The sequence below is a fragment of the Aythya marila genome (genome assembly GCF_965140915.1).
Source record: "Aythya marila genome assembly, chromosome: 14".
NCBI classification, from domain to species: domain Eukaryota; kingdom Metazoa; phylum Chordata; class Aves; order Anseriformes; family Anatidae; genus Aythya; species Aythya marila.
The window spans coordinates 10785014-10800932 of NC_139055.1; the positions used below are offsets into that span (position 1 = coordinate 10785014).

Below are 15919 nucleotides of genomic sequence, written 5' to 3' on the forward strand. Positions count from 1 at the left end.
TGGGCTGCCCCAAGCCTGGCATGGGGCTGGACCTCTCCAGCCCCAAGGTGCGCCCTGACCTTGATGTCCAGCAGAGCACTGGTTTCAAGCAGCTGGGGAGCAGGCACAGAGCAGGTAATAACTTCTGGGTAATTAAGTCAGGTTAGAGGCACATAAATAGAGCAGCAATTGGCAGGTATGTGCTGTTGGTCCTTCTAGCCACCACTGGCACGGATCTCCAGGCTCTGCAGCAGGTAAGGGAAGCGTTTTTGGGTGCAGGCTGTGGGAAGAAAGCTGGGAGATGATTTTTGCTTGAGCTTTCTTCCCTGCAAAGAGTTATGGAGGCCAGTGGAGCCAAACAGGGTGGAAGAAGGGCTCTGGCAGCGGTGGGAAGAAAGGAGAGGATAGGTAAAGGGTGATGAGTGGGAAAGGCTGGAAAAGGAACAGGTAAATGGGAGTATGGTGGTAAAGGGAGATCCAGGTGAATTTGTGGTACTCTAAAATGTATCTAGAGGAAAGGAGTTCAAAGAAAAAAAACAAATACAAGGAGAGAGAAAACAATATAACCAACTCAGAAGAGAGTCAGTCCCTCCTGCCCTGTCTTTAGCAGGGAGCCCGTCATTTCGAAGGGAAGCTCTCAGGAGCAGGAGCGCTTCCCCACAACCTCCCCTCTGAAGCCAGGGCAGTCCTGGGACAGCCCCTGATCACACCACAGCAGCCACTTGTGTTGGGACATAAAACCACCCTGTATCGGCTAGTACAAAACCAGCATCTTGCTTTACATGCTCCCCTTAAACCATATTTTTGCTATTATATCAAAGTGCTCAGAGCTTTGAGAATAAAAGCTCCTGAAGGCAGATGCAATTAACAAAGCAACCACAAAACTTCATCTTTGGCCTGTGGATTTTTAAAGAACTAAAATAATTCCTCAAAGTCACGTAAAGAAATCAGGGATCTGGACCATGTGGGGGAATTTTCCCCAGGAAGCTAAGAAAGGCTGCATTTACTGACCAGGGACAGCACACAACTCCCTGGCATCAGTGCTGGGGAGGAAGAGCTGGGCATCGCTGCTGCCCCTGCACCAGCTCAGGTCCCTGGTGCTGAACCAGTCATGTTGGTAATGCCCGAGGCAGAAGTGACTACATTTTTTCTTTTTTTCTTCATTTCAAACTGAATTGGCTGACAAAGACAAAAGCAAAGTACCAGTCACTGTTAACAGAGTGACATTTCTGCACTTCAGCTGAGCCCTCCCCATCTCATCACTTCTGAAATGAGTCATTTGCTCCAAAAAAAAACAGGCACCAGTGGTAAGATTGTATTAGGCTTTGAAAAGTACTGCACAGCTTCAAAAGAAAGAAATTTCTTTTAAAAAGCAACATTAAAAGTATGCTATAACCCAAGTTCGCTATTCTGTTAATCAAAGGCAGAATCACTGAGATAAGAGTTACCAGTAAACCAAACATTACACATTCAAACCAGTCGCATTAAAACAGGACGAGTTTTTTTCAAACTACATGCACTGCTTTCAAACCCGAGCTGAGAGCAAGGGCTGAGAGGTCTCTCAGCAGAGGGGACTTTTTCCTGCTTCTAATAAAAAATCCCATCTGCCTCACTGGTGTGTTCCTAAATAAGGGCAAATGGAAAAACAGGAACCATCCTTGCCTTTAACACAATCAATACAACTGCCAAAAACCAGCATGTATTTAATAAATGCAATGTGGATTGTTTTATTTGACCTTCTCTTCACAAAATAATTTTATTATATGTATGAAAGCAGCATACAGGCAATAAAATTATGAAAACATTCACAATACATAAATACACAGACCTGATGCAGGATGTATAGAGTTCATTAGAATTATTTTTTTTTTCCTCTTAGTTCTCTTTTCCTGACAACACATTTTTTGATATATGTTACGAAAAGTTTCTTCGGAGGGTATTTGCGCCCATTCAGAAAACAAATCGCTCTCTTTGAATGCTGCTGAATATTAACACCCAGCAGTCCTGTTGCTAATGTTCACTGATTGCTTTTGGCATTACAAGGGAAAGCAGCAGGGGTAGGACAATGGAAAAGTAGCAGTTTTTGAACTGAACACTGGCAACTCTGGTTTGGAGCTCACAGGACGTTTTTGAGGTGGGGACTGCAGTTCCATCCATAGTTAGAAACGTCTTAATCCCAAATGGAAATGAGGCACTATTCCTTATTGAACAGACTGTTGGCATGGTAATTACTAAAATGTAATGTCCTCCCAGCTTCCAAAGTAAAGCACTAGGTACCTCACTTTTTAACTCTGACTGATACAGGAGCAGACAGACAGCATGATCCTGGTGTTGCTGCAGTAATACAGATGATAATGAGGTTTGGCATGTTTCCTACCATTGTAACCAACCGTGTTTGTTCAGAAAAGATATCCAAGACTTGAAATAAGAAAAGTCTGAGAAAGCTGTTTATATTACATAAATACAAAACATTATATACTAAGAATTGTTATCTAAGAAGCTTTTCTTCTCAAATTGGATTCTTCTTAAGGTTGTAGTCATATTTAAGGTATTTACAGATCCACAAACTTGACATTCTAGCAAAGTCTTTGTAACATGAAACTTTTTTAAAAATAAATAGCAGCAATTTCTTTTATTTCTATAAGGGAAGAGAATTCACAACTCAGTCAACGCTGGTCCTATCTTTTGAAAGAAATCCCACTTAAAAACAAAAGGCCATAAACAAACAAACTCCACACCACATCAGTTTTGTTGATTCCTTCATCTCTTGCTGAGCTTCTCAGCCTTCCTTCATACCCTAACTGGCTCTCCAGGCTACTGGAGCTTTTAATAAAGTGCTGACTGGTTGACTGGCCAAAATGCAGTTATGACACTCCAAAAATATCCCATTATTTAGACATCTTAAATAACATAAATAAAGCTAGATCTCTTATAACATATGAAAAATATCAATTTAAAACAATAAATAAATAAAACTGGTATCAACATATTACCTCCCAAAGCTTTAAAAATAACCATTCTCATTATAAGGCTCAATTATTTTTTAGAAATAATTTTAAGAAGGCCTCTACCTACCTTTACAATCCCTCAGCCTTAAATTAGGACCTGTTAACACCCACTATCACAAAACACAGCAATCTTTTAACTTCTAGTAAACATTAATCTTTAAATACTTAACATTTATCTTTTGCCTCATTTCAAACTAGAAATTGGCTTCTCTAGGTGTAGAGGAGAAATATATTCTTTATTACTGCCCTGTATCCAAATTCCTATATATTCCTCAGCATGAAGAGTACAGATGAACATCCTTTTTTTTAACCAATTTTCATTATCTTTTGCTGTTTAGTGTTTTAAATATTAAATTTGCTTTCAATGCCAGGAAAAATAATTTTGGGCTTTGTGTAAATGTGTATTTCTCCCTAGAGCTTAGTGTTTTTTTTTTTTTTTAAAAAAAAAAGATTATTACAATGCACACTATTGGGTCTTGCTGGGTTAACCTTACTGCTCAGGTTTTATGCTGCCCATTTTGTGTAATGGGATTGATCTTTTCCAAAGAAACATCAGCTTCATAATCCAAGATACCCGACAGTGCTGGAGACATTTTCTCCAAGGTCTTAGATAGTTCACCCTCTTCTTCCTTTTTTAGAGGTTCTTCTTCTGGACAGATGATTGCATGTGGAATCAGATAAACCAGATTAGACTCTTTGGGGCTGGATCCTTTGGGCTCATGTTGGCTTGAAAAAACAACTGCTCCATTATTGTTAATACTAACAGTCTCTATAGCATTGCTGGACATAGGGCAGAGCCTGTAGCATCCTAGCAGGGTTGAAAATGCCTTGCGGAAATCAGCATTGAAGGCATAAATGATGGGGTTGAGGGAAGAATTAGCCCATCCAAACCAAACAAAAACATCAAAGGTGGTGGAGTTAATGCAGAAAGCTTCTGCTCCCTTGGATGGTTCAGTAGGCTCGCAGAAGGGAATCATGCAGTTCAACACGAAAAATGGCAACCAGCAGCACACAAATACCCCCATGATCACCGACAAAGTCTTTAAAACCTTTGTTTCCCTCTTGAAGGACATTTTGAAGTTGCTCTCAGGTTGCTGGCAGTCCATGCTGCTCCTATTGCCACTCGTGGTCTGGCAGTTCTTGGCATGCACTGCTGCCCTCTCCAAAGCTGAGATTCGTCGTATTTGCTTCTGGGCAATCCGGTATATCCTCGTGTAAGTTACTATCATGATGGCAACAGGTATGTAGAAGCTAATTAGAGAAGAGGAGATGGCATACATCCTATTTAGGCTAGAATCACAGTTGTCCATGCTTACACCTTGTAAACTGGCGTTTAGGTCCAAAACACTTGTGGTGGTAGCCTTATGCCAGTTTAGCTGCACGGGGATGAAGGAAATCAGCACAGACAAAGTCCACGCCACACTGATCAAGATGAAGGCTGCCTTGGGGGTCATTTTCCTCTCGTACCTAAATGGGCTGGAGATGGCCCAGTATCTGTCCACACTAATGACACACAGATTTAAGATGGAGGCTGTCGAGCACATAATGTCAAAGGCCACCCAGATGTTGCAAAATGAACCAAAAGGCCAGAAACCAGCAATCTCGGCCACAGCTTTCCAAGGCATGACCAAAACCGCCACTAAGAGATCTGACACAGCCAAGGAAATGACAAAGAAGTTGGTCACCTTGGACCTCAGGTGGCGAAACCTAATGACGGCTGCACAGACCAGCGTGTTTCCCAGCAGCGTGGAGAGGATCAGCAGCGAGAGGAAGCAGCCCGTGAGAATCCGAAAGGAAGAGTCCCTTTCCACAAGCAACCCTTCCCCGTCCATAGTGGTGTCGTTCCAAGTCATAGTTTCTCCTGAGGGGAAATCATATCATGACTTTGATGACGACATCAGCTCCTTTCCTTGCAAAGACATCAGACGTCCACTAATTACTCGTCACCAAACGGACCAAAGATCCTTTCTTATGGTCCCCACACCCCCGGATGGGCTTCATCCACTTTGAATCTCCCTGAATGACATTGAAAGCTCTACGAGCAAGAACTGAAAATGCACAAGTACAGTCAGCTCCACAGACCAGTTTTTAAGCAATCCTTTCAGAAACACGTTGCACCACCCCAGCATGAAGTAGCCTAATTCAGACTGATCACCTGCAAATGTTCTGCTGCTGTCCTCTACAAATATACCCCACAGACAGGAAAGCAATCACTTTTCCATGCTTGCACATATGCCACTTAAATAGGCTATTGATCGAGTGTTTCCAGCGTCCATTGCACTAGCCCTTCATATTTACTGATGCGTACTATACAAGGTGCTTGTTCTCTACTTTGGTCCCCTGAATTTCTCACTGCTGAAACACTCCATTCCTTCCTCCTCAGCATGCTCCTGTTACAAAATCCATCAGTCCTCTGTCTCTGGGCAGCGTCAGCGAGCAATTCTTCACTTTGTTCCAAACCGGTCAAGTTTTACACTTCCAGAGACAAAGAAAATAAACATACAGTTGGTGTGTTTTAAAGATTTTCAGTAAGAAGCAGCTCAGGTTATTTAGTTTTATTTAAATGAGAAATTCTGGCTCCTACCTTTCACCTCTGATTCTCTGTTTGCTCTGGGATGCAAGGCCGTCTCTCCTCCTCATTTAGTTTTGGAATTGCATAGCAAATCTGACACACAAAACCAACCCAGTAACGCTGCATCGCATCAGGTGCCTGCGCGCGTTTTTCCCTGAAAGTGCAAATTGGCAGGGGAGAAGTAAAACCAGGAGCTGCCGAAGTGGGACCACCAGAAGTTAGTTTTCCAGCCAGCAGCAGGTCTGCGCTGTCGGGCAGTGTGTGACGGACCCCACGAGCGTGTGTCCAGCTACCTCCAGCCCATGGCCACTGCTGATCACTTGGCAAACGTGGGTGGCTGGGTCAGTCCCCGTCACACTTTGTACATCCCGCAGAAGTGGCGCATTGGGGCGATTCATCCCAGGCAAAAGGCACGGTATTCCCAGCACTGGCAAGAGCCGAGTAGCAGTTCTCTCTTCTGTCGTTCCCTGGAGGGAGAAAGAAGGGCGAGAGGAGGAGGAAGGACCTGAGTGAGCTCCTCTGTGCCACAACGCGGGGTGTGAAGCCGGTGGTGCCCGATGTGGGTTCCTCTTGAAGCAGGGAAAAGTGGCTTTAGCACTTCACTGCCAGGTTACAGCTCTCCATAGCCACCACGGAATAATCCCACCTCCTGCTCAGAGGGGCTGCGCTCCAGGGGCCGGGGCCGGCTTCAGCATGCTCTTCCTTTTAGTAAGAGGGCAGGTGAAGGCAGCTCTTCATGCTCTCCCGCAGCCTGCCCCGGGCCGCGCATCTCCGGGGCCGGGGACTTCTCCTCCGTCCCGCTGCGAGGGGGGTCCCGGCGGCAAAGGCTTTCTTCTGCCGGGAGCAGGGCTCGGCAGCATCGCCCCTCCGGGAAAGCTCTGTCCTCCCGGCGTCTCCTTCCTGAAGGATTAAGACAAGGGAAAGACAGGCATGGAGGCATGCAGAGGGCAAAAAGCAACCCCCCCCTTCTCCTCCTCTCACATCTTCGGCCGGCCGCAGCTTCCCCCCTGGGCTGCCTCTCCCCGAATTTTCTGCCTTCCCGGGGCATAACCAAGCAAAGCTGGGCTACGAGAGAGGATGCCCGGGAGTTTAAGGCACACGGGGACAACTTTGCCCTGTCCTGAGCTCCGCCGAGCCCCGGCATCCACGGGGTGTTGCGTGCTGCCCCGAGCCGGCCGCGTTCAAGTCATTGATGCGAAAAGTCAGGACCGGCACCCAACTTCTGCCCGGGGGATGCTCGCAGCGGCTCAGGATGCCGGCTGCAGCCTGGGGCACCCACTGCTTTCCCGACCGACACCGGCACCCCCGGGGCACGCTCGGGACCTTTTCCCCGGGACAAACAGGGTCGGGGTCGGTACTCACCGGCGGGGGGAGGTCGGGTAGGGTCTGGCCAAGCTGGCAGCGGGCGGGCAGCAGCCGGGGCAGCGCTCCCCCTGCGCTCCCCTCCGCTCCCCTCCGCTCCGCTCCGCTCCGCGCCGCCTCCCCGCCGCCCGCCGCAGCCCCGCGCCCCCGCGGCTCCCGGCGCAGCCGCGGCCACCGGGCTCCCTCTCCTGGGCGACCGTGGCCCCGCGCCCCACCGCCGGGCAGCCCCAGGACGGGGGCACCGCCGCCGGGATGCTCTCTATGTGCCCCCTTGCCCCCCAAAAAGCCCCCAAAGACGCCCCGGTTCCGCAGGGAGAGGGACCCCGGGGGATGCGGGGACCGGGGCACAGCGCCCAGGGATGGAGAGCGACCCCCTGGGGACTCCCGGTAGAGCTTCTCCTGTAGGGCCGAGGCTCTGAGCCAAAAAATCGGCTTGGCTAGCCCGGGGCAGCCGCTAGACGGGAACCCCGAGGCCGCCGTCGGGCAGGGAGCGGGTGCGGTGAAGCCGGCGCTGTGAGCACCGCTGGAGGGGCTGAGAAGGAGGCAACAAACTTCAGTTCCTAGGGGCATCCCTGTCCTTGCATACGGGATAAAATCTTCCCTGCAGGGAGGGAACAAGGAGAAAAACCTCAAGCTCAGTTGCCCGAGGGTGCTCAGGTGCCTGAGGACCCGTACCCTGAGCGATTTGTCCTGGGTCAGGCGAGGGGACAGCAGAGGGACCAGTGGCTCCGGCCCTTGGGACCTGCCGGGAGCCCCAGGGCTGGCACCCCACGGGCAGGGGCTGAGTCCCGGCCTCTGGCTGAGGGAGAAAACTCGGGTCAAGCAACTGCACTCTTTGCCCACAGAAATCTCAGACCACTCTCTTCGGGCAGTGTTTGCTTCTATGCAAAAAAATATCATTCAGGTCCTGTAGCAAGCCCTGGAAACAGAGCAGTTCCATCCCAAACCCTTCCTAATACAAAAGGTGTTTTTCTTTCTTACCTTAGCCACAACAGCCAACGAAGGAAGATGAATGTGTTGATTTAGAAGTTCCTGCCTTGGTATAATAATCTCACTTCCAAATGAAAAATCAGAAAATGAAGATAAAAGGCATCATGGGGGGGTTAAATTCTCCTGGAAGAACAAAAATAAGCTCGCTAAGTTGTCAAGACACATTTCCTGGGGTTCAGCATTACTGAAGTTGCTTATGTGCCATCTATAATTTTCCATGATGTCAGTTAAAGCATATACAGTGCTAAACTAACCTTGACTAGCTAGCTAAAATACTTGTTTTCCCTTCCCCTCTCTCTTTCGCTCATTTTTAATTGCTTCTCAGCAAGTTCTCATTCCCCCATCTTATTATCCTATCCTTTAATCATCATTGATCCCCAGAGGAAAGTGAAAATAGACAAGGAATGAAATATGTGCTGTTTGGTAATCGAGATCTCTAATGAAACTCATTCTGAATTTTGTTTTTATATTTTCAGGACTTTTCTTTCTTTTTTTTCTTTTTCTCCTTGAAGCACAACACAGGTGAGATTTACTGAACGATTCTTGTCTTTTGAAAACATAGCACACTCCTGCCTCTCAATAGAAACCCTAGGCTGAGGGGAACATTGCTTGCATAAGAAGTTGCTGAGCACATCTGCTTCTATTTGTAAGAACTTCAAGAGGCTCCCCCAGAGCGGCTTTCTACCACAGCCACCTTAGATTATTCCAAGAGGAATCACAGAAACTGCAGAGCACCCAAACAGCACAATCTTCCAGGCATGCAGGAGGGGAACGCTGAGGTGCATATTGCAGAGAAGGGAGAAGTTCCTTCTCAGTAATCTGTTTATTGAGTCAAGTGAACTCTTCTGTTGGCTTTTGCTAGGGAATTGATTTTCCTGGGGAAAAAGCTGAATTCAGCATCGGGAGGTCTAATGCTGTTGATATGTGTGAGGGTTAAAGATTTCATCTGATGACATAAAAAAAAATATCTATGAGCTTCCCATAAGAATCTCACTTTCTTCATTTGTCTGGCAGTTCAGAATCTGTTTCAGATGCCAGAGCATCTCTCCTATCTTATCCCTAAGTTTCTGTGATCATTTTGTGGATGAAAATTGGGTGTGGCTCAGCTGAGACCATACCAGTGCAGCAAAGCCCCTTAAACAGCAGTGCAGCTTTCAAACACTCACACTTCATGGAGGGCTCCCTGCTGTCCTCATTTGTCACATCAGGTCCTTTGTAAGCTTTTAAAACTTTCGTGACTTAATAGTCATACCCAGGTGAGGAGCAGAAGTGAAATCCATTAAAACCCTATTGTTTAGGAAAAGCCAGTGTTGGGATTAGGCAGTCGATTGACAGAGCTCTGGCTGCCGTTTATGCAAAGCATGGGCTGGATTTTCCTTTTGCTGCTCTCCTGTTAACATGCCGTCAGCCAGTGCTGAAGGATCAGCTCTTGTCCAGGTCAGGGCTTGCCTAAAACTGCCAGCAACAGTGCAGGTGTTTCTTTGACATCCCAAAACAAGTATAGATCTTGTTTAATTTTCCCTAGGCCCCAACATAAAACAGCAGCTTAATTTTATTTAATGTTTTCCAACCACTACTGTCTGATGCTGGAATCAAAGCAATGCCCGGGAAAGGAAATCTTTTGTGTCTCTATTACCACCCTGTGAGATACCTGCTCCTCCCTGGAGACTCTGTCTGGAGAAATGCCTATTTAGTTGACATAAAGATTTAAAAATATAAATACTGAGTAGCACCTTGATCCAAATGATCTTAATCCAAACAGTAATTTGCTACTGGAATACCAAGCCAGAGTTGAAAGAAGTCCAAATCTCTTGCATTCAGAGATAAACACACTTTAATCAAAAAAAAAAAAAAAAAATGTACTAAAGCTGGAGAAAGGCAGCTTAATTTACAAAATAATATTACAGTATGTGGGGATACAAATTGTACTCACGTCACTCTCAGGATGACTTTTTGAGTCTGCATGCAAGGGATGTATTAAACATGAAATCAGCTGAGGCATGTTAGCAGAAATAATGTCTGAAAGAGCTGTCAAGCTTCTAAATAACTGGTTATACTAATAAGCCAAGATAACTTTAGCCTCAGCTTAACCTTCTCGGAAAAATCAAAGGTTTCTGGAAATCGAGCAACAGCTGTGAACTCCCTTAAAGATCAATGAAGCACACTGGTTAAATTTATAATATCATGTTTGGGCATTCCACAGGGAAAAATGCAGTAGTGAGTACAAAACACAGAGTGAAGAGTAGAAGCAGAAAGAACTATTACTTTCCTGCTAATAAAATAAAATAAAATAAAAATCTCCAAGGATCTCAAGCTCATGTTTGTATGATAAAGACCCACCAGCAGGGAGAAAGGGTCAGTGAGAGAAGTGATAGTTAGTCTCCAAACACTGCTAACAAGAGGCTCAAATAGTCAGTATTGAGTGTGGACGTTTTTTCCTTTTTTTTTTTTTCCTTTTTTTGAGTGTAGCTCATGGATGTGTACCCTCTAACCCTGGGGTTGGAAAGGTAACAGAGGAAGTGTGCAGAAAGGATTTTTGCTCTCTGTGGGAACTTAGGCAGCAGATGCACAAAAAGCAGCCGCTTGCCTGTAGCAGTCTGCATGCACAAGCTTTAGGAGGTGTGGAAGACCATAACCTGATTGTAAACCCACACTGTTCAAGCAGAAGCCTTGCCATCAATCCTTCTTTATGTTTTCAGTGCAAACCCATCCCCCCCCCTAAAAAAAAAAAAAAAAAAAAAGGTTGCTTTCAGCTATAACCCCTGAGATTTTACAAGACACTGGCTCCTTTTGGATAGAAGTGTAAGTCAGGAATGAGAGGGAAATATCCAGCTTGTAGCTAGGTACCGGAGCAGAAGCTGTCACCTGAACAACCATATCTTCTGCCAGGCAGGAGCCACGGGTGATTGAGGCTCTGCATGATGTTGCCAATAACTCCATTATCTAATCAGCAAATCTCACACTGTGACTTACTATGGGGGTTTTCCAGTTCCAACCACTCCCTCCCACAGGCCCAGAGAAAGACAAGTTCTGCACAACAAACACACAGAGCGACCCTTCCTCCTGCGGCTCCCCCTCGAATCACTCGGGCAGGGGACCCTAAATTTCCCCCCTTCTCTCCTGGGATTCCCACCTGCTGCAGACACAGGGTAGGAGAGGGATCACAGCCCTGCCAACGCTTTCCTCCAGAGTGGGTCGAGAGCCAAGCTGCAGAGGATGATGAGAATAAAATGTTGCTGTGAAGAGAGGAGAGCTCAGGGGAAGGAATAACGCTTCCCCCAACAGCCTCATCCCTGCCACACAGCAGAACCCTGCCAAGAAACCCACAGCAAGCCAACACGAAGCCTCCACTGAAACAACATAGCTCGGTCTTCCCAATCGCCTCTCTGACAAATGCAGGCACTCCCTGTGCTGCTGATTTTTATATCCTACTCCATACATATAAAAATCCCTCCACAGTCAATTGCTGAGGATCTACTCCATGAAACAGAACATAAACCAGAGTGTCGACACAAAAATACGGACTGCCCCCTCACTGCTGAGTTATGCTTTATTTGCATTTGCATAATTTTTTCATCCTGTATGGCTTGCATTTTTTTTTCTTTCGCTCCATACTGCATGGACATTTTAGGCCCTCAGATAAATTGGATATATGAATCAAAAGAGAAGTCACGGAAAAAAATGACAGCACTTTTAAAGTTAAAGATGGCTTTGACATATTAATTAGTACCTCAGAAATGCAATAAAGCCTGTGTTACAGAATGATTCATTAGAATGAAATTAATCTGAGAAATAATTAATTCTGAGTGGATAGATAAAAAGAATACAAATAGATATATTAGCAGCAAAGCTCTTCACAGCTGAGTGTTAGTGATTTCTAGCAGCAGTGGATAAAACTACAGATAATACAATTTTCTTAGCAGATGACTTGGTAGGTGGCACTCTCCACTCCTAAACTGGTGTTACGGATTCACTCCTGAGCTGTGTGCCAACCAGCAGCACAAAATGGATCCTTCTCTCATATTCCAGCCCAGCCCCTGACTAGCGGATGGTGGTTTCACTTCTACCAGCAGACTTTATTTTTTTCCGATGCAAGATGTGTGACGATGAAAAGTGTGCTTGGTACTGACCTAAACCCATTGCCCTTAAAGGTTGGTGGGGCAGGTGAGAAAAAAATCACAGCTGATGATTTATAAGTACACATCACTGCACATCCAGGATGGTCACGCTCCACAGCCCTTCCATAGGCAAGCTACTAAAGGACCTTGAGTTAAAGAGAATTGAACGAAACACCAAACAATAAATAAATAAATGGAATGGAATGGAATGGAATGGAATGGAATGGAATGGAATGGAATGGAATAGCTTAGTTGGAAGGGACCCCAAAGCTCATCAGGTCCAATTCCCTGACCACTTCAGGGCTAACCAGAAGTTAGAGTGCAGTATGAAGGGCATTACCCAAATGCCTCTTGAACACTGACAGGCACAGGGTATCACCACCTTGCTGGGAAGCAAGGGCTGGGAAGCCTGTTCCCGTGTCTGGCTGCCCTCACAGTAAAGAACTGTTTCCTAATGCCCACCCTGATCATCCCTGATGCAGCTCCGTGCCCTTCCCACACATCCTGTCGCCCGCTGCAAGTCCCAGACAGCCCTGCTGCCTTTGGGGTGCACCAGCTGGGCCAGCCCGGGGTTTCGTATTCAGCTACAGGGATTAAACTGTTCCTGGAGGCAAGGTGCTGGTTGCCAAGCTCCTTACAAGTCACACAGTCTTGGCTTGAAGGCAGTCAGAAATATTCCAGTAAGTTAAATTAAAAACCAGAAGCGACAGAACAACATTCCCAGTAAGAACCCAAACCAGGGTCCCAGCTTTGGTCTGCCTCATTCCGCCTGCCACAACTTCCATCTGAGCTTTTGAAAAACCCAAGGATCTGACCCCAAACCATGACATAATCCTGAATGCACTTTCACCTCACCTCATCTGCACGTGTTTTCCAATTCCAGCCTCTGTGCCAGCCCCACCAAACCAGGCAGGACTGGTTCATCCCCGTAACATCAGGAACATCTTTGCAGCCTGCCTCAATGCCCTTGGCTTTTTCCTGCCCTGCCACTGCAACAGCAGCTCCCAGAGCAGTCTCTAACAGGCAGTACTTTTAAAAGCTGGAAATATTTCCTGTGTTTCATCACTGATTTGTCAAAACTTATCTCAAGGTCAGGGGCCTGGAAGCCCATGCCCATGCTCCCATCCTGCGAGGCTCAGCGGTGCTGGGCTGGGTGCACATCAGGGTTTGGCTGTGCCAGCACTGACACTCGGAGTCCCTAGAGCTGGTCCTCTCCCTTTAGGAGAGGTTCAAATTAGGGTCTAGCTAAAAGTTGCATTTAGGGAAGACTCTTGGATCTGATCCTATCTACTTTCAGGTTTCACTTTTTCCCTCGCTGTTTACAGTGGCTTATTTCCTCTTGTGGTTTTCTCAGCACTGCCTTCTAAGAACTTCCTCCAGGTCTTTAGGAACTACAGGATACAAAACTCCACCAGGGACTTCCCATTGCTTTCTTGCATTTTTCCTTATCTTTTTAGGAATCTCACATGACTTTCTAGGATTTTCCTGGTGATCTCAAGAGAGATTCTTTCCAGAAATTCCTTTAGGAATTTCCACCCAGCTTTCAGGGCATTTTGTTTTGCTTTCTAGGAAATGTTGCCATTGCTTCCTAAGAATTTATTTCACCTTACTAGGATTTTACATTTGCTTTCCTGGAATTTACAGTTGCTTTCAAGAAATCATTAATGCTTTTCTAGAAATATCCAAATGCTTTCTAGTAATTGTGCTCCAGGAATTGTTTCCAGGAATTTCCTGCTGCTATGAATTTCTCACCACTGTCTAGGTATTTCTACCAGCTTTCTAGGTATATCCATCACACTGTGGCATGGTGTCATGTGCTGTTCCATGCTGTTAATCCTGTTGCATGTGGTGGTGTCTTGTTTTGCCCCACATTGTGTTGTCACTTGCTGCTCTTACTAGATCGCTCACGTTGCTGCAAGCCTTCCCATGTTGTGGCATGCCCTTGTGCATGTCATCTGCTGTTGCCACATGCTGTCAGAGGTTCTCAAGTGCCGTCCTGCATAGCTGCAGCAATAAACATTTGAGGGTTCATAGTTTTAATGACCATTTTCCAAATCCATTGGAAAGAGCCAGCAGGTGAAAGTGTCATGAGTTACCAACATATGGTCCCAAGAGGATGATGAAATAATTTGCCCAGCCCAGTTGAAGCTGCTGTGAGACCCTATGGGATGGTGCTAAAGTAGGAAGGAACTATCTCTCCTCCTGCCCCATGCTCCTTCCACAGCTGCCATCAGTCTGCCTAGTCACCAGACTGCCAACAGCACCTGGTAAAGGTGCTTCGGTGTATGAACAACCCCACAGGAGATATTTATGGAATAGCCACATCATAGAAGAAATGGCTTCCTAATCCCCTTGAAGGGCTGGTTTATGCCTTTAAATGTAGTGCTATGTCCCTTTAAAATGTAGACTGGCTTTTCATGTTCTTTTGCTTCCAGTCTTATCTGATGTAACTATGCATGTTTTCATCTAGATAGATAGGAAAATTTGGTATGCATCAATTTAGCTTGGCACAATATAGCATGAGTAACCTAAAATCAGGTTCAAATACTGCAGACGGAGCCAAAATCTTTAAGTGATTTTGTAACTCGTCCTCAATCAGCTTACATAAGGCTTCATTATAATTTATATTACCAAAAAGTGTTGTGTTGTTTGTTTGTTGGACCAAAATTCCCTAGTTAATAGTTTATTCATTAGCAGTTCAGACTATGGGAAAACAGTGTGATGTTATTTTGATATACAGACACGGAAATCCCTAGCTCATTTACAGAAACAAACTTTGACTTTATGAGCACTCCTCAGACTGTACTAACGTCCCTTCCAGTCTGGGGCTTGGATTTTCTGGGAAAAAAACACACAGGAAGTCAGCAGGCCAAAACAAATGCTATATATATTCATGGTTGACCTAGCCCAATATTCTGCTGCTGATAGTAAAACACAGCACCAAGCCTTCACAGGCACCTCCCATCAAGTGAGTGCTAATGAATAGTTCCCAGAAATGTGGCTGGTTTCTTCTGGCAAAACCTCTGATAGCAGTCAGCTCGGTGCCAAGGCCAGTTCCTAACACTGTCCTCGAGAGCCAGCAGCTGAACACGCTCCGGCTCCTTGCTGCGTACCTCCCCGGCCGTCACCACACATCACCTCCCACCTGCTGCACAACTTACTGCCTTTCTCACCGAGCTGAAAAGTCTTGACATAGCCCACGCTTGCCTTTCCTCTGACTGCTGTTTGTGACACAGGGTTTGGGAAAGCTAGTCCTGTAGTGCCGCTTGCTGGGCAGCTATGCTAAGAGTTGCAAGGCACAGCAGCTCTTCGGTTTTGTCGGCTGATTCCCGGTGCCAATTTGAAATGGCAAAAAAACATGAAAAGCATTAATGTCCGATGTAAATATTATGAATAGAGTGAAGCTTGTGGAAAGTAAATACAGTAAAGCTCATTTCTTAGATGAGGCAGGAACTGTGAAAGAACAGAAATCCTCCTGCTCTGGGTAGCGTGGGGAAGAGTTTGCTCTAGAGCAGTCTGGGAATTCTTTCAGGAGAAAACACGCAGATGGCTAAATTCATCCCTAATTTAGCAAAGACAAAGGACTGAATGCACACCTTGGGGGTTGCAGGAGTCTTATTAGCAGGATCCCTAGGAAATAAGATAACTGAAAGGAATGCTTCAGGTGGAGCTAAGGTGAGGCTTCTTTGATGAATCCCCTTGTAGTCTCTAGGTGTGTGCTTTCTGTAAGTACTATTAATGCTCACACAGTAATTTAACTCCACTGTTTCACCTCAGAATGGAAGCAGGATGAGGCCAAAACACACTGCTGGAGCTGGCACATCCTCCTGAATTCTGCATTTTTAAATGCAGCCAAAAGCACTGTTAGCATGAAGATTAGTAGAAAATAC

At 46.0% G+C, this 15919-nt stretch overlaps 2 protein-coding genes and 1 long non-coding RNA gene across 3 annotated transcripts in view; 1 reads left to right on the plus strand and 2 right to left on the minus strand.

The window, feature by feature from the left end:
* Positions 1 to 214: 214 nt before the first annotated feature.
* Positions 215 to 15919, plus strand: part of SFXN1 (sideroflexin 1) — a 42655-nt gene continuing 26950 nt past the window's right edge. The window contains exon 1 of the mRNA XM_082771705.1: positions 215 to 233. The gene's annotated coding sequence lies outside the window, so the exon portion shown is untranslated. The remainder of the gene's footprint in view (positions 234 to 15919) is intronic.
* Positions 1722 to 5578, minus strand: DRD1 (dopamine receptor D1). Its single transcript, XM_082771703.1, has one exon. It carries the CDS (start codon positions 4838 to 4840, stop codon positions 3485 to 3487), a length of 1356 nt encoding a protein of 451 aa, XP_082627829.1. The 5' UTR covers positions 4841 to 5578; the 3' UTR covers positions 1722 to 3484.
* LOC309883548 lies at positions 5697 to 12989 on the minus strand. Its single transcript, XR_014318475.1, has 3 exons — positions 12885 to 12989; positions 7903 to 8034; positions 5697 to 6459 (listed from the first exon to the last, which is right to left on the minus strand). It is a non-coding gene; the product is annotated as an uncharacterized lncRNA (long non-coding RNA).

Coding starts and splice junctions, on each gene's coding strand:
- DRD1 (XM_082771703.1), bottom strand. CDS start 4,840: ATGACTTGGAACGACACCACTATGGACGGGGAAGGGTTGCTTGTGGAA.